General features: G+C 37.3%; 2 protein-coding genes across 2 annotated transcripts in view; both read right to left on the bottom strand.

Annotated features, from left to right (window-relative positions):
- The window catches only part of PTPRB (protein tyrosine phosphatase receptor type B), a 117,922-nt gene extending 106,778 nt beyond the window's left edge, over positions 1-11,144 (bottom strand). Inside the window, exons 1-2 of the mRNA XM_030866282.2 lie at positions 10,412-11,144; positions 8,750-9,145 (exon numbers count right to left, since the gene is read on the bottom strand). Coding sequence (XP_030722142.1) covers positions 8,750-9,145; positions 10,412-10,466 — 451 coding nt within the window. The 5' untranslated portion in view covers positions 10,467-11,144. The remainder of the gene's footprint in view (positions 1-8,749; positions 9,146-10,411) is intronic.
- Positions 11,145-11,248: 104 nt separating this feature from the next.
- PTPRR (protein tyrosine phosphatase receptor type R) overlaps positions 11,249-19,185 on the bottom strand; it is a 254,556-nt gene continuing 246,619 nt past the window's right edge. Inside the window, exon 14 of the mRNA XM_030866278.2 lies at positions 11,249-12,342. Within this exon, the coding sequence (XP_030722138.1) occupies positions 12,249-12,342 (94 nt within the window). The 3' untranslated portion in view covers positions 11,249-12,248. The remainder of the gene's footprint in view (positions 12,343-19,185) is intronic.

Genomic DNA, 19,185 nt, shown 5'->3' with positions numbered 1-19,185 from the left:
GGGTTGTGCAGAGTACCCTGTATACAGTGTGGCCAAATTTTAGCAAATAAAAATATGTGATGCCCAGTTAAATTAGAATTTCACACGAATAACCAATAATTCAGTATATTTAATAACCTCCCCAATATACAACATTACATTATATTATATTATATATTAGGAATATGCTTATGCAAAAAAATTGTCATTTATCTGAAATTCAAATGTAACTGAATGTTGTATATTTTATCTGGCAACCCTACCTGCACATCTACCAGATCTAGGCTTTGATAAATGTTTAGACATTCTCCCTAGTTTCTGTTTGTTTTTATCTTCTTGAATCCTGTGCCAATATCACTTCCATTGTGCCTGGCAGACCAGATTCATTTATCCCTGGGGTGTCTTCTATAGGACAAACCCAACTGTACTATTAGCAATATGCCTTTACAACAAATTCCAAGAAGCAGTCTTAATTCTGCAGTCTTAATTGAGTTAGGTGTTAGAATGTCCTTTTACATAGATATTGATCTATTGTTGGGATGTAAACATTTCTGTATGTGGAGATTAGTATTTTGGTCATTTTGAGCTTTGGCCAATGCCAGTCCCCTGAGTTGACAGGGGATTTCAATTTTAGCTGTGACAATTTTAGCTCTCAGACCCTCAAAAAAAAAAAAAAAAAGATTTAATGATGAGGTGAGGACAGAGACAAGCTTCCAAATACCTAGCATGTAATTATATGTCTTAGCATGTCAACCTATGATTACTCTTCTTCACTAAGGAGCAGTTGGTAAGTTCTCATCCTCAGAACTATTTTTTTTTTAGTCAGCTTACAGAATTAATTCAATGGATGAAACAAGACTTCCCCCAAATTCGGTAAATGATCAAAACACTCTTGAAATTTCTTCTGCAAATAACATAGCTTATCGCCATTGCGTGTAGCTTTGGAATATCTTGTGGAAAAATTTTTACTCTTCTGTAATTGTCTTTAATTAACCTTCTAAATGTATTTTTAAAACCCTCCAAACCAAACAAGTCCATTTTCCATTTTAGGCCACCACTTTTTTTCCAAAGAAAGGACCTACAGAATATTCAGGTCCGGTACCCCTTCACTTTGTGCCTATGTTTTTAACTTGTGCTATTTAAGAAGCAGGAAGGAAACTTTAGTCTTAACATTCGATTTCCAAATTTCATGAATTTCAAAGCAGTGATCTGCAAACTTTGCTAGGCATCACATCACCTTTGGGGCTTGTTAGACAACTGAAGCCTAACCGCCCTACCACCTTCCACCCCCGAAATTGTGATTTAGTAGATCTGGTGTGGGAACCAGCGCCTGCATTTCTAATAAGTTTCTCAGGTGTAATATACATCCAAGTATATAATTTTATCCATATATACAATAAGAGGCAAAGCTGAATTCTAATCATTTCTTATGTGGACATTGAAGGATTATAAAGTAGATGACAGGAAAGAAAATCCATCATAGAAATATATAAGGTGATGAAAATAAGTTCATCTTTCCATTGCCTGAACTCTTTGTTGAAATGGGTGCTATGAAATTATACTAAAAATAGTAGATCTTTGGATGTTTTGGGTTCTATAATTCTTCTGATGTTCTTTGAAAAGGTATATACATTTTACAGTTCATGAAAGAACAAGATACATTTTGACAAATGCAAGGAAAAGTTCTTACACAATGGAACAATATGTTGAAGCTATTTTTAAAAAGCTTTATTGTACCATTGCCACTACATTGTTTCCACATTATACACAATTCCTCTTAGAACACAATTCAAAATAAGGCAGACCATCCTGGGTCCAATCTCAGAAGTTTTAGCACTTAATGTGTGAAAAATAAAGTTTAGCACTGATAGCTCACCTATAAGATGATTTGCAATGACTGCATCATATCAAGCCCATATTTCAAATACATTTCTTAAAAAAGCAATATGTATTTTAGTTTATTAATTCATCTATGATTGCCTCAGAAAAAATCAATAATAGAAATGGAATTTTTGTATGATGATAATAAAGACAAAACACAATTTGTTAGTTTCCCCTGTTTTAAATGATACAAAAAACTTTCGAGCATATTGAAAGAAATAACTTGAATAAAGCTCATTTTGGAGATAGAACATTTTAACTACATTGATACTTTCCATTCTGTAGGAAGACACCAAATGTAATGTGCCCTTTAAAAGTGCGAAAATAATCTGGAGAAGAGTTAGGAAATGAAACAGAAGATACCTTAGAAAAATGATGATTTGTGTATATATATCTATACATAAATATTTACATTTAATATATAAAATATTTTAAACAAGATTGGGATAGAATAAAGATAAAGTGAAAGGTCTGGGAATTATAATAGTCTAAATAATTATTAGAAATGGTAAAATGAATAATTAACATTTCAGAAAATGTAGCCAATGAAATAAAGGATACATTAAAAAATACACATGCCTAAAATTTGAAAAGGTGAGTAAGGAAGTGAAAAGTTGTTGAAAAGAGTACCAAAGATGGAGAATTTACAAACAACGGGAGACACAACAAATGAGAAGGCATACATAATCAGAGGTTAAATTTTTTTTTTTTACAGACCTTAAAAAAGTTGCAAGATTAGAAAAAAGTAAAATTAATAAATGGAAATTGATACCAGGACATAGCATAGTAAAACATCAAAGCATAGCATAGTAAAAAAAGTAGGTTAAAAAAAATAAATGAAAGCTTAGCCAATCAAAGAAATACTTTTCAAAAGCCAATTACTACTCAACTACTGTACTATGGGTTGCCTTATGAAGATGTGCCTGGTTTATCCTAATGCCCCATGCTTTCTTTTGGGAAGGTACAAACACATACATTGGAAAAGGATAAGATGGTGGGGTAGAAAGATGGAGGGGGAAGAATGGCTTAAAAGTTCATGGCTACCAGGCTGTGGGAGAGACATGCTGAGCCAGAGGCTACTTAAACAGGGTCAGGGCAAGGGCAGATGGAAAGTGGGTGAATAACTTGGTGTGTCCAGGGCTGGCTCATCCATTAGGCACATTGGAACATTGCCTAGGGCCCATGATTTTAGGGCCCATGAAATGATTTAATTTCTTTGAAAATAATTTTTCATAAAGAACTTTCACAGTCAAAGAAAATGTTAAAAATTTTTTTCACATATCATGAAAGAATGAGAATGTTAGGACACATGAAAATCTATTAACTTATTTTATTTTTCCCAGTGGAGAAAGGGACCCACAAATATATAAGAGCACATATGAAAGTCATTTGTGGCCCTGGTTACAGGGCCCTGATAAGTTCATTGATGTGTCACAGGTTGAAAATCGTTGGGGGACTCTGGATACTGTGTTAGATATTTTTTAATGATCGTATAAAGCATGTATTAATAATCATGACCAGATGATTTTCAATGATCATGTAAATAAATGGTTAATTGCAGGACCCATGTTGTTATAATGATGCTAGGAGAAAAACTCTAAAATGGCTGTGACAGCCAATTTGGTCAAAGTAGAGTCTGTATATACAAAAGACACTTTCGGTTTTGCTTTGTTCATTTCCCATCAAGCTCCCTGTATTTACAAGCACTCCAACAATCCCTAAAGGAAATAAGTTACTAAAACCCTGTCTCCCAAGAGCATACATGATTGTTTACCTATTACAATGCTTATTCCCTCACCTGTATGAATACAATTAAACAATTACTTTAACCAACAGGTATATCAAGCCAGCCAACAGTATGATTTACTTCAGCAGTGAAATCTCTTTTAACGATTTTACTAACTCAGCTATATCAGGGATATTGAAAATATGTCTGCAAAAATTCGCCTGTCCTCAGATAAATATGAGAGCTGAATGAATGAATCTGTAGTAGATGCTGAATAAATGTTGACTGGTTGGCTGACATATACAATGTTTCTCTTCATACAATATGAAACATCTTAGTGAAAGTAACAATTTTAGACAACCATCCAGGTGTTTATACTTGTAGGGAGACTTGGCATTCCTTGGAATAGGTATCCAAAGGCTAGACGGAATTTTGTACTCTTCATCCAGAAGACCTAGAACTACATGAGCATAGTCTACCTGCCAATAGATTTGTGCTGGTGCTGTGGAAACTTTTCAAGTTTAGAATGCTTTTATTTCCCTCTCCTAAGGATTATTTGCTTAGATATGCTTGCAGATCAGTAATATCCTTTGAGTAGATTTCTCTGTTACCCATATAAAAGAGGGGGCCAATGAATGAGTTATTTTCCAGATCATGTAGGTCCATAAAACTTCAATGATTCGGCCACTGTAATCTTTGTTGTCTGCTTGTGGTGTCAAGACTATTTCCGGTTGGAATAGATGCAACTGTAACTTTTGATTTAAAAATTCTTCTTAACTTGGGAAGAAGAGAAAAGTAACAGTCATGACTTCAATAGTGGCATAAAGTAGTCCTTAGCTTTCCTTTATTGTTCCCAATAACTTTGATATTCAGCACCTTTTAGAAATTGAAACATTTACTAATTTAGACAGCATTTATTGACCAAGGGAACCAAGATTACCTTGAAAGGAGATGAAGATTTCTAAGTTATGATCCCTGTTAACAGGTTTATAGCACAGTAATTTAGTTTTTCTAACTCTTTTCCTTTTGCATCTCCTGTATATACAAAAGACTTGGTCATGGAAAAATGATCTTTTCAATTGAATTTCTAGTGAACTTTCCTAGAAATGTACAAGGACCCCCTAAACTGTAGACCAATATAATTTTCACTTTAGCTTATAAGGTTTTTGCTATGCAGGAAGCCCTTTACTTAGGAGTGCTATGTTTTAAGAGCTTGTAAATTAGAGATTTGAGCCTCAGAATGCATTTTTACTACTAAAGTAATAATAATCCTTAAAAAAGTCAAATGTGTGATTATTTAAAATTGCTATACTGTTGAACAAAACACAATTTGGTTTTTCCTTATTGCATTATTGACCACTGCCTTGTGTGAATTTATAGAGACTGAGAAATTATACACAAAATATTTCTAAAAGTCATACTCTTAATACAGTGACTCTAAGGATGTAGCTATACAATATAACACCAAAATATAGGGAGGAAAAATTAGAATCTATCAATCACTTGTTTTATTGACACCTTGCTAAAGGTAAGATGGTTTCCAGATAACTGGATATCTGGCAACTGATTGACAAAAGAATATATGTGGAGAATGAAATTTTGTAATTTTTAGCCAGATGTGTTGGCATTTTGGAGGCAATTCTTTTTATTATTACTCTTACTATTCAGAATAATAGCTATAAGCCTCTAATTTTTAAAAAATTGATCTTAAAAGTTTGAATTTTTATAAAAGAGTCTGTCTACCAGGTACACTTTTTTTTTTTGTCCAGGATGAAGATGTGTAGTATATTCTTTAAGGGTAAACTTGAAATTCAGAGGGAATGGCAAAAATCTCAATCCATCTTTTCTTTAGTTTGGTATTCTACTATGTACTGGTGATCCTGGTTCTACACAATCTATATATTCTTTTTAATTAGATTCCCATTAATTAGGTCCCATTAAATTCTATTTGTCCATTAAAAGCTTGTTTTAAGGGGTTTTATTTATTTATTTTTTAAGTCTTTATTGAATTTTTTACAATATTGCTTCTGTTTTATGTTTTGGTTTTTTGGCTGCAAGGCATGTGGGATCTTAGCTCCCCAAGCAGGGATCGAACCTGCACCCCCTGCATTGGAAGGCAAAGTGTCAACCACTGGACCACCAGGGAAGTCCCAAGGGGTTTTAAAGAAATATAAATTATATGAAAAATTTTAAATACAGGTCAATTTTACATTCTTCTCCTAATAAAAAATCATTGCAGTAGCGCTGATTATTTGAGGAAATCTGACCCTACTTAGTATAGGTCCTTCTCTCAAAAACCTTCACCTTAACTTTTGAATTGAATTTTAACCCACTTTGGAAGCCTATTCAATTCACCCTCCCTGTATAGAGGGACTCGAGTAAAGGAGAGGTAGAAGAAGAAAAAAGGTGTCTTATTGAGAATGAAGCATAGCTAAATTATGACAAAATCCAGTGGGCACTCAAAGGATTGTTTAAAAAATATCCAATTTAAGAATTATCTTTTAAATGAAAAAAAAAAACAAACCCCACAGTGGCTTAATGTGACACACTGGCAAGAATATATATTGGAGGGAGGGGTATTTTTTTTTCCTACTTACACTCTATTGTAATTAATTATTTACCTATTTGCCTTCCCCATTATCCTAAGAAGCAAGATGTATTTAGTGATTCTCAACTTCGGCTGCACATTAGAATCACCTTGGAAGCATTTAAAAATTATAATGCCTGAGTTAGTTGGCCTAGAGGATGAAGCCTGGCTATTAATACTATTTCAAAGGGCCCATTGGGATTCTGATGTGAAGCTTGGGTTGAGAATCACTGGTGTAGAGTACTTCAGTTACTAGCACGAGCTCTGGCACCTAGTAGGTAATAGAGAAATATTACTTAGATACTTGAATGGCATCATGAATGTTTCCTCTATGAAACAAATATGAAATGTATGGTTCAGATTTTGACCTTCACAGGTATGCTTTTACTGAAGAACCTAATTTAAAAAATCACATCCTATGGATTAACAACATGCATATTTGTACTGCTTAAGAGTACAGTATTTAGTTATCAACTCTTTAAGAAAGGACATTTGGAATCATTCATCACAAACATCTGCATGCAATTTAATTTTTCACAATGGACTCTCTAGAAAATCAGTGAGTGTTCATGCTATGGGTCAACCAATATTCCGTGTGGATTGAGAAGAAAAATGTGTCTGTTAGCTTATAACCATGTTAAGGCAAAAGTATATATTGTACATATGCATATTCAAATATAAGATTTTTTTTAAACTAGAATCATGCAAATTTTAGCTCTGCTTTTTCTAGAAGTCCATTTTTTTTCCAACACACATTATCAGGCATTTTTGGATATGGAATGTTCAGTGGTTAACTGTAACTGATATATTGTATCTACTTTACTTTTGAAGTGAAGTCCATCACTGGGCATGTTTTGTATGAAGGTCAAAGGAGATAGTTTTTCCATGAATTATCTTCTATCTTAAATAACCCATATTTTTTCCATGAATTTTCTTCTACCTTAAATAACCCATATCTACTGAATCCATATGTGCTTTTAAAAAGTTCTAATGAAAGAATATTCTTCTAAATAAGGTTTGATTAGGATTTGGGGAGGAATCTCACTTCTTGTGAGAAGAACTGAAATATTTACAATGTTTCTGTGTTGTTTAGGACAGGCCTAGTTAGATGAACTACAGGAAAGGAATTGTATGAACTGGTGCTATATGCTGTATACTCTCTGATAAAGTTGAATTTTCTAATTAACTTTTACATGTTTTTTATCTTACTCTCATATCAGAAATTTTATAAGAACAGGGACTCTTCTTGTATTGTAGAAGAGCCCATGCATTTAACTGGCACCTAATTAGATGTTTGTCTAATTTTTGAAGTGAATGAATGACAGATAACTGTTCAAAGATCAGTGTGGTGAAAAAAACTCATATAAGCCTCAAAAATCAACACCTAATAAAAAGATTTAAAGGTACAGTGGATGTTGATCCCCAGATGAGGTGAATCAAAATTATTTGGGGAACTTTTAAAAAAATATCAAGTATCATGCCCAAATATAGATTTCTTGGAATCAAATCTTGGAGATGGTCACAGAGGAAGAAATGATGGCAATGATTCCCTCTACTCCGTCTCCCCACCAGATGATTCTGGATGTAGCCAATTGGGCAAGAGTCTGTGTAAGCATTTGGGAAGTACTATAAAATGGAACATGTACTGGTTGAAGACTCAAGAAACTTGGGTTCTAATCATACCTCTGCCACTTAATTATCTGGGACAAATCCCTTAACCTTGACAAATTTTAATCTTAATGAACGGCTTCATTTCTACAGAATTCCTCCAGTGACTTATACCTAATATGTAATAATTCTTTTATCCTTCATGACTTCCTAAAGCAAACCTCTAATAGAGGAGTAAATAAGCAATAAGATGATTCAATAAAACAGAAAATTAAGCCATATCCACAAATAAAAATTCCTAGTGTAGGACTGAACTGTATGTTGTACCAAAAATGTATGCACGTGTATACAAGTTTTTATATGTGTCCATCAGCTAGGTTATATCCATCAATGATCAACAAATTAGAAAACTCTGTGGCTGCACATTGGTTCTTACCATTCCAAAATATGTTATCTCCAAAAAATATCTACCCTTAAACATTAGTACAAGAGATTGTCAAAAGCATAATTTATTATCTTCCCAGTCTTAGCAAGCACCATTATGATGTTGTAATAGTTCCTCATAATCAGAGAATAGAAGTGTCTAAATCAGCAAAAATATTAATTGCCTGATCATTGGTTTTAGTCATTGCATATACATATGTACGTAGAGCTACATACCCACATTTAGTAGTACTTAACCAAAGTGCTTAATGTCTGGAACAAAAGAGAAGCTCGGGAAATATTTGTTGAATTAACAAAAGAAGCAAGAAAAAAAGGAAGGAAGAATGAGAGATAGAAAAAGCTGAGCTTATTTTAATGAAGATAATGAAGTTTTCCAAGTCAGTGGGTACCATGTGATCCATTTCCATTAGCTTATGAATCTTCCATAGGAATTTTGTTGGGGCATGTGGACTTCCCTTGAATGTGAAAAAACAAGACATTTAGCAGAAAAACTTTCAGAATCGATTCTGAAAGGAAGAGCTCACCTTTTTTAGAGCAGAGGCTTTCATTGACTGGTTTTCCCTCTTCGTTGACATCTATTTTCATCCAGCTGTGGAGGTACTTCCTGCCCTTCTTGACCACTACCCTGAAGCCTTGTTTCTTGAGAAAGAGAGAGGCATTTTTCACCTCAAGGAACCCTTCCGTCTCATAGCAAGTCCATCGAGGTGCCCGGGAGCAGGGGGCAAAGATGGCGGATCGGGAAGGGCCACCAGAAGAATCAGAGATGCCCAGGCACAGAGCAGATTTAACATGAAGGAGCTTTCCATCCTCAGTCCACATCCACTGCTGGTTCTGGCTGGTCCCATTGCACAAGTCCATGACCACTCTCTCATTTTTGAAAAGGCACTGTTGTTTCTGGACATGGACAATCTGAAACCCCTCTGGAAGATGAGAAGCTCATCAAGTACTACGTAGCAAATCATAAGGCCCACCAGGAAACAAAAACAACCCACCCGCAAATCAGCCAGGTCAAAATACGAGGTTTACTTATCTTTTGCAATTGCTATCATTTCAAGTGACTATTCCCAGATTCAACACATGTGATTTAAAATCCCAAAGCAGACAATGTCAAAATGTCACACTTAGCTCCCTTTCTTTTCCTTTCACATGGCTTAGGGAAGAAAATACACCCCCACTGAAATAATGAAAGGAAGCTTGGAAAAGAAACAAAACCATCCAAAGAGTATGGTGCGATATTTTAGCCCAAATAATTAAATATGTTAAAGTTATAAAAAACCCAGTTCCTGTTTTAACCATTTCACTCCTTCCACCTCACCTCCATCCCCCACTCTAAAAAAGCAACCCTTTTTCCAAACCTTAAATTACTATTGCAATAAGTGTTAGTATACAAATGGACTAGTTTGAACATAATTTTTAAAAATTGGATATATTTATCCACAAATAAAATTTCTCATTCCTCTTAGCACACCCTCCTAGCTAATAGCAACCAAATGAAAGTATTAATTATCACAAACTAATTTTTTTATAATCCTAGGGAGAAGCATTTCTCTATTTTGTGACAGTATCTACAGTCTTCCTTCAAATGCTAATAGATTAAAAAAATCACCTCTTCTCCATGTAAGGAAACTAAATACCCAATTGTTAAACATCAGGATTAAAAAATGAGATATTCAGGCTCAAAAACCATTTTCAAGGTGCTTTTACTTAATTTTCTCAGCTCGCCCATGAAAATATTCAGACGTTCCAAATAACAACTTCCAAATAAAACACACCACAGTTCCCCAACCCCCTTTAAATCATATTTCGCATATTTTCTTTCTTTAACACAAAGGAAACAAAACTAGAGCCTGACAGGGAAAAAGCATGGAGATGCCACAGACTGTTACATAATGATACATTCTTCCCCCCTCAGGGTTGCTTTACTCTCTGCTGTAAGGATGCCATTTCAGGAGCTGCCTGAGGCATTTGGAAGACACAAGAGAAGGCCATTTATTTTCTTTTGGAGAGAAATCTCAACTGTGTGGGCATGGCAGGCTCTTTTTATTCCCCCTCCTCATTGTCTTTGGCTAAACTGCCATGGAGACCCGGCTCCATTTCCGCCTTGTTTCAGACACTTTTCAAAGGACAGAGACTGCACTGCAGGCTGTTGGAGAAATGCCTCAGGAAACTGAGGCAGACCCACTCACCTGAGTTCCCGAAGATGAAGCAGGTAAGAATCGCCACGTAAAATTCAGCCTCCATTTTCCACTTAACGACTGTTCATGCTTCGCTTGGAGGAAAAAAAAAATCTCCCAGATAAGAGAAGCAAAGACTAGGAAGGAAATGTGCCTTCATGGTGGGGGGAAAAGTCAGTGACGAGCACTTCCTCCTATTGAATTGTTTGGGGGAAGTTTTACACCAGTTGTCCTTTTCTGTTTCCTTAGAAAGAAGGGATTATGATCGCCTCTCTTTTTTTATGTAGAAAATATTCCAGCCTTCAGGAGCAGAATAAAACTTGTAAGTTTTCTTCTACCATCCCTGTGGCACATGACTACTTAAGCTCAAGAAGGAAGAAAGGAATTGTAATCTTAGGTAACTGAATGTTCCTACATTACATCTCTTCAGGTGATGTGATTCTGCTGAACAAACAGAAATCGTGTAATTTATGAGAGTCTGCGACAAGCGATACAAAGACATAAACATGTACTGTTTGTATAGGGATAGCTGGGAGCCTATCGAGGAAAACCACATAATGATAGCACTTCTAGATCATTATCTCTCAAGTGTTGACAATACTACAGTTTGAAATAGCCATCTCCACTGGGGAGAGGCAGACTAAAATTAAACCCATCCCACTATCGACTTCAGGCTTTCCCCAAAAGATAATGGTCTCTCTTCAAATAGGAAAAAAGAAGTCCATGCCTTACTCAACATTTAGTATTAAGAGTAGTTTATTGGCAGTAGGAAACAAAGTCAACATTAAATGCATTAGCTGCATTAAAAATTCATATTTGAGCAGAACATCTAGTGTTTGCTGAGTGTAGTTTTTTTTTTTTTTTTTAAGCTTTATTTGTCTCTTGAGGATTAAATCCTTTCAGAGATTTAAGGATATCCATGGCAGCATCCTTTTAAAGAACCTCTGGAAATGAGACAGGTTACATCATTCCCAAAGGCATCTGCCTTTTGCGGGGAGAGAGATTTCAGGTAGACAGCATATTCAAAAATTCTTTCTTAGTAAAAGAGAGACAAGTATTTAAAATTCGTAACACATCATAGTTGCTACAAATTTGTTTTTCCCTTTGAAAGTAAAATGACTCACAATGTAGAAATACAGTGGGTAGAATTCTGGAGCAGAAACCACCTCTATGCCCAATAGTAGAGAGTAAATACATATACACCCAATGACAATCATTGTGCTCTGTAACTGATTGGTACGAGGTACTGATAAATACACATTTAATAGATAATATTTTCAAGACACATTTCCATATAAAATAGTTACTGCTTCTGATTTTTTTTTCGAAAACAAGGACTTATTTGTTAAAAATCCATTTTCAATCACAACTTTAGCGGCAAGATTCTGGTAACTGAGAAAGGAATTAGCACTTAAAACAGGAACAGTTTAACAGCTGACAGTCCATTCACAAGACAGAGTTTTTACAAACATAAAAGCATCTAAACACACAATAATAATTTCTTCAGCAGCTCTTCAAGTCGTCATCTGATGACATAAATTTCATACATATATTCTGTGTGGCAGATAGTCAATACAGACAAAACAAAATCCTCCTTAGCTGTGTGAGAAATCAATCATACCTCCATCAGCAAAGGACCTTCAAAATAATTTCGGGGATGCTTACAAATGCATTCATATACACAAGAGGCTGGCAGTCTTGAATATGTTGCCATCTTCCACAATCCATGCCCCAGCTTGGCTTCACATCTTCTCTTTGCTTCCACTGCAGGAAGCTCCTTCCAGAAGCCTCAAGTGGGTAATTGACTAATCACCCCTAGAGAGCGATGGTCTGGTAAGTCTTCAGAGAATCACTGGACAGTTTCTGCCGCAAGTCTGCTCTCGTACAGGCACAGAGCGTGATGCACAAATTCATACTGCTCACTGGTTTGGACCATTCCACCCCTGCAAGGAAGAGATAATATAATAATTTATTGCTAACGTCCCACAGTCTCAAGAAACTCAGCGACCACACCCAAACGCAGGTGTTAGCCTAAAGACACACAGAACAGTTGGCCTGGTGATTCTTGTTACCTCTCTTACCTACGTCCAGATGACCCAACTGGTGAATTTAATATGCTAATGTATATAAAGGGATTAACACAGTGCCTAGTACACAGTAGGCATTTGATTAATTTTACCAACATATTGTCACTGGAGAGGCAGTACAGCCTCATGGTTAGGTACTTGGACTTTGGAACCAGACTGAGTTCAAGTCCCTCCTGTGCCAAATCTTAGTTGTGTGATCTTGGCCAAGTTCCTTAAAACCCTTTGTGTCTCAGTTTCCTCCTCTGTTAAAGTGGGAGAATAACAGCACCTATTTCATAGGATTGTTTTGAGGGTTAAATAAATTCATGTATCTGGAGTGTTAGTATTACTTCTCGGGTGCCTTATCATTCATTTTATACAGATTTATGCACTTGGATTAAAATTGATTGATGTAGGTTTACTAAACAAAACTCAACTGTGAAATGTTGCTCTTTCTACGAGTAAAAAAACTACCTTGGAATGGTCTATTTGAGTATGTTGTGTGGAAGCAACCTTTGGGGGTGGTGTGCCGAGTATCTAAACACAATAGCAGATACTATGTATAAAATAGACAACTAATGAGAACATACTGTATAGCACGGGGAACTCTACTTAATGCACTGTGGTGACCTAAATGGGAAGGAAATCCAAAAACGAGGGGATGTATGTATACGTATAGCTGATTCACTTTGCTGTACAGTAGAAACTAACACAACATTGTAAAACAACTATATCCCAATAAAAATTAATGAAAAAAACCCACAATAGCAGGTGGGTCCTTATATGAGTTGGAAAGAGAATTGGTTCTTGCTTTTTTCCCTTTGTCATTTTCATTATCATCCCTAGATACCTTATGGTTTTTTTTTTTTTTTTTTTTTTTTTTTTTTTTTGCGGTACGTGGGCCTCTCACTGTTGTGGCCTCTCCCGTTGCAGGGCACAGGCTCCAGACGCGCAGGCTCAGCGGCCAGGGATCACGGGACCAGCCGCTCCGCGGCACGTGGGATCTTCCCGGACCGGGGCACGAACCCGTGTCCCCTGCATCGGCAGGCGGACTCTCAACCACTGCGCCACCAGGGAAGCCCAATACCTTATGTTTTAGCTTAGTAGAAGGTATCTGACTTCATGAGAAGTAATGATGCTTCTCGTTATACTTTTATACATAAAATAGCTATACGGCATTTTGTTTTTTTGATAATGGTTCTTTTACGTGGCAAAGCTACTGATAGTTGTGTAAACGTTACATATTTTTTCTGCTCACTGAATAACTACATCCCTATTAGTAACTATTTGAAGTCTTATCATCTTCATAACTCTACAACCAATGCTACAACCGATTTTAAACTTATGTTTTAGCTAGTTCTTCCTAGTGGCTGTTGTTACCATTCGAAATAATTATTTTGAGGCCTTTGAGCTCTTCAACTTAAAAAACGAAATATACTGCCTCACTGTAGTGTGATTTCTAGTTAATGGTAATAACTAAAACTGGGCTTGTACCTATGTTTACTTGCCCACCTCTATAAACACAAGCTCACAAGATACTAAAGCAGTAAGATTTCACCCTTTTAAACTAAGCAGTGATATTAAGTTAGTAACACTTCACCCTTTAAGACGACACTAAATTGGTCGACATAATGCCCAAATGATGTATTTGGCAAGAAATAAAAAGGTAAATATACGTTTTTTGGTGACTGCAACTTATTGGCAGAAATATTTCATCGGTCCTCTTCCCTAGAACTGCACATTTTGTTGTACTGAAGGCAACTTTCTGGCCAAAGTGTTCCTTGATCCTAAGTTGACAACAGGAATGGCCAACTGAGGATGTGGTGACTTTTCCTCTTCTTAGCTGATGACATCTGGGCACACCTAAAAACAGCAGGTGTCCGGAATATGCTGGCTTTGACTGTGAAGCTTGGGAGATCCAGCCACGGTAAATATTGAGGCGGCTCCAGGGAGCTGAGAGGTGCCTCCCTTCCTCTGGCATCCTCACAGCTCATTAGTCCCCCTCCTTGAGCTGCAGATGGTATGTGGAGCCTTATATGTGCTCCATCTCACAGACTCTGGTCTGTGAACTTCTTCCCACCATTTACTTCACACTGAGGCAAGATTTTCCCCTGATTGTATGCTCTGGTGAACACTGGTATTTACATGTCCAACTGGTGAATGAATGAAGGCACAGTCTAGGTTTTAATTACCATTTTTACCCCAGATAGGTTAGCAGTGTATTTTAATGCTTGGGGGATACTTACTATGACATTCTGTTAACTAAGTCAATGTTGTTTCTGCCAGTGAAGTTGGAGAAGATGGGGAAATGAACTCATTAGTTGTAGGCTAGCAAAATTCTTGTGGGTCTCAAGGCTTAAGGAAGGTATAGGAAAAGTTAGGTTATTTCCCACTTGTTTTGAAAAATAAAAGGGAGAGCACTGACATCAGAGGGATCCTCTGAGATCATGTATTCCAACTGCCAACAAAATGTTGCCTTTCCAAAAGGGAGCAGTCTACATGGTAGATGGTCAGCTAATTTCTGCTGGAGTGCTCAGGCTTTGCCAAGGTTGGCAGGGAAACTTCTGAAGGCATCAGAACGAATCTGCCCCTCTCTAACTTTCACCCGCCCCATTGGTCCAACTGAAATAACCCCAAAAAACCTTAAGGCTCCTCTTATAGTCACACAATAGTCTCTAAATGCTGGAAAACAACCATCAAAGTCCCGTAATCTTTTCTTCTCTAGACTAAACATCCTGTGGTCACTCAATATTTCTATGCAGGCTGGTTTCCCTGTCACTCACCAATCTAGTCTCCCCTTTCTACAGGCTGTTTTTATCAAATATGACCTTCTTAGAGTGTTGTGTCTACTCCCAATGAGATCCAGTCAGTGGGAATATTTTCCCCCTTGAACTCCACGTTATAGACCAATGAGTTTGCATCTACAGGTGCACTGGGTGGAAAGATCCCACAGTGCCTACCTAGTGCCTGGCGCTTTGCAAGCATTTTAGGATAGTAAGTGAAGCTTTGGGTTAATGAAAAAGTCCACAGGATTTTTTTGAATGTGAAAATTACAGCTCTCTTCCATCCTGTACTTATGCTACTGAGTTTTTTCAAACTAAATGCAGAACTTTTTGTTTATTCCTATTAACTTCAACTTGTTGGTTTCAGCACAAAGTTCTTATTTACTGATATCACTATTTCTATCATTCAGTATATTAGCCTCTATTTCTCACCCCCAGATTAGTGTCTCCCAGATAGTTAACAAGCATGCCTTATGTCTTTTTTATCTGTCATTTATAAGGTAGTAGAGAAAGACAGGGCTAAGACAGGGTCTTTATTATAAGTAATTTGATATCGTGTGATATACTGTCTAATCCCATTCCAAAATTATGTCTAACTAGGTTTTAGATCCTTTAAGAGCAGGCATGATGTTATAGTCTTTGCATATTTGCAAAAGTGAAAAGCACTTACTAGTCCTAAGTAAACACCTGTCAAGTAAGTTACCCAGGCCATGCTGTCTCACGTTATACGAAAACATATAAACTCCAGACTAAAAGAAGGCAAGGGACATCCCAGAATACATTAACTGGAGGCTGACTCAAAATCAGGAACTCATTACACTCATCTTTTAAAATATTAAATTTCCAATTGAATATATTGGTATGTAGAATTCTCTGTTGATCTTTGTAAGAACTTGAATTCTAGGATTACCCTGCAGATCTTATTCTGTTATGGGACAAATACAGTCTTCTTTAGGCTGGCCATAGTGAAAAATACTCAAGAAGCTAATATAGTGCCTATATACAAAATACATTTATGGAATAAATAAACAACGTGAGATTAATCATGAACCCTCAAGAGAGCCCTGTACTGATTCAGCCTCCAGGAGAGCTCTGACTTGGACTGCAGGTACCTTTCAGGTCAGACAGGGCTCCATGGACTTGCTGAGGCCTGGATCTATAAGTTCCTAAGCAAGCTGGTCTTCGAAGGTAAGAAGCAGGGATGCTCTTTTTATTACTTTAAAAGGCATTATCCAACTCCCTTTTAAAGAGCAGGCACTAAATAATCTTTGACCTCCAACAGATCACAGTTTAAACTTGACCAAAGTTAAGATTTTAAAAGATTTCCATGGTGATCAAGATGCTGCTTCAGTGGAGAAAAGTTGTCATCAGTCGGGCAGCACGCTGACATCACCACCATTACCTAGTACATTATATTAAAGCATCGTCTTCTCATTGGAGAATCCTCTTTGGGCACAAATCTTTTCCCAGGGGGTATAATGCATTAAGCTACAATATCTACTGCCAAACAGCAATCAGATTATCAAAAAAGGGTGAGGTCATATAAAAGCAGGGCAAGGCAACCCAGTTAGCTGTGAGAGTCACTGTGAGTTTGAAAAGGCACTTAGAATGCCAAAGCATCACGTTCATTACCAGTAGGGACCAAAGTGTGTTAAGAGGTTAAAAGGCACCATACACTGTTGTCAAGACAAATCCTGTCACTACCACTTACTAGCTGCTTTACCTTTATTACATAATCTTTGCAGTGCTGTTCTCTTATCTGCAACATGATGAGGTATTCAAAGAGTACCTGCCTCATAGCACTGTTGTGAACTATAAATGGGACAGTCCATTTAAACTGTTTATTAGCACATAGCTAAGCACTTGCAGGTACCATAGTGCTAACTGTTTTTATTACTATTACTCTTTGGTGCTACCTGGTCAAACAGGACTAGTTGGAAGGCTCTGGGATGAGTCCTCTGAGGACCTTGTAGAACTAAGAGCACACCTGGCAGAGGACAGCTCTGCCATATTGCTCAGGTTGGGCAAGCCAAGATGGAAAGATCCCAATATGTTTCTAAATATTAACCAGCCTAGAAGCCACCTACAGTGGAGGTAGATGACCTAGTGGCAAGAAGTGGACTTGGAGTCTGACAGAGTCAAGTTTGAATCCTTGCTTTTGAACCTATCAGCTATAGGATTTTGAACAAATCATTTGTTCCTCCCAGCTGGGTTTTCCTGACCTATAAAATGACATCAATGACAAACCTCATCAAGATTGTGAGGATTAAATGAGTCAGAGCCTATCAATGTCTAGCCAAAGGCTATTCACAGAATTCCCAGGAGCCCAGGGTTCTACAGTGGTGCCTGTAGTGGAGAAGGAGGGTGGGCCTTTAGGACTGGCTTCTAATCACAGTTTTGACCAGGGCAGCAGTTCTCCTTTTTACAGTTTTTCTTTTTCTTTCTCTCTTTCTTTCCTTCTTCCTTCCTTCCTTCCTTCTTTTCTTTTCTTTCTTTCTTTCCTTCCTTCCTTCCTTCCTTTCCTTCTTTCTTTTATTAATTATTGTTAATGGTTTTCCATATTGGTGTTTTGTAGAAGATTTTGTCTTCCCAATGTTTTGTTTCCTGTTGTTCACTAAAAAAAAGTTTAAAAACCACTGGCCTGGCAAACGGTGTTTACCTAATAAAGTTTCACTTTTTGCAAGGTTTAAATGAGATAATCCATAAAATGCTTAGCACAGTGGCATTTAGAGTACTAAATAAATGCCACGTGTTCTATTTCTTATTCTGTTGGTAAATGCTTAGTTAACATAAGCCCTTAGGGTGATCATGCATCTGGTTTGCTTGGGACAGTCCTAATTTACTCCTGTAAATGGTGTAATTTTTTTTTTTTTTTTTTTTTGCAGTACATGGGCCTCTCACTGTTGTGGCCTCTCTTATTGCAGAGCACAGGCTCCGGACGCGCAGGCTCAGTGGCCATGGCTCACGGGCCCAGCCGCTCCGCGGCATGTGGGATCTTCCCGGACCAGGGCACGAACCCGTGTCCCCTGCATCGGCAGGCGGACTCTCAACCACTGCGCCACCGGGGAAGCCCAATGGTGTAATTATTAATAAAGCCCCATTTCACTCTCAGAAGTGCCTGGGTTTGGATGACATATTATTTGTTCACCCTAATTCTGCCCCATTTCATGCTTTGGAAGAAAGTCACTTCTTTTACTGCAGAAATGGTGTTGGGTGCAAGGCTCTGATTTCTTTGTGGCCACAGAATATGAACAGTGTGTATGGCCAGGCCAGAGAGGATTCAGATATACTGCCCTTCCAGAAATGTCAGATAGCACATGTCACCTTAGCCCCGTCGAACAAAAAAATCAGTGTCTTCTCGGACGCTCTGCAGAAAAGCACATAGCTTTGTCAGCTGAGGGTAAACTCAGGTTAGAAGAGAAAAAACTATATATTTTTTCACCTTCGCTACTGGGAGGGTGTGTTGAAAAAACCCCTTCCAGATGCCCAGGAGAGAGATTTGGTTTTTAACATGTTAAAATTGTGACCTTTTGTGACTATTAACTCACACGTACAAAGAGCAACAAGCCTTTCCTGCTGCACCGCCCAGAGCGTATCCGGTCTAATCAGTAGACAGAAGAAATGCTGCAGCGGTGACTCACTTCTGGGCTAACAATGGAACTTACGCTCCTTGGCTTTTTATTATTTTTGAATCTGGAATTCTTTTGGTAAAGTTTGGTACAGTAAATTTAGAACAAAAGTTGTGGATGTTAATGTGCCTCATGGGTCTGATAGCTTGGGCATGAGTCAAACAAGGCTAACGTCTGGGGCTGAACTTGGGGTGTCTCAGACAGACATCTTCCCTGTGTCTATATACCATGTCATTTCAAGGACGAAGAACTTAAACATTTTGATTGTTTCTGACCAGGTGTTTTGAATATAGATACTTTTTTCTACA

This window comes from Globicephala melas, chromosome 10 (assembly GCF_963455315.2).
Source record: "Globicephala melas chromosome 10, mGloMel1.2, whole genome shotgun sequence".
In the NCBI taxonomy this organism is placed as follows: domain Eukaryota; kingdom Metazoa; phylum Chordata; class Mammalia; order Artiodactyla; family Delphinidae; genus Globicephala; species Globicephala melas.
This window is presented reverse-complemented; position numbering and strand designations above follow the sequence as displayed.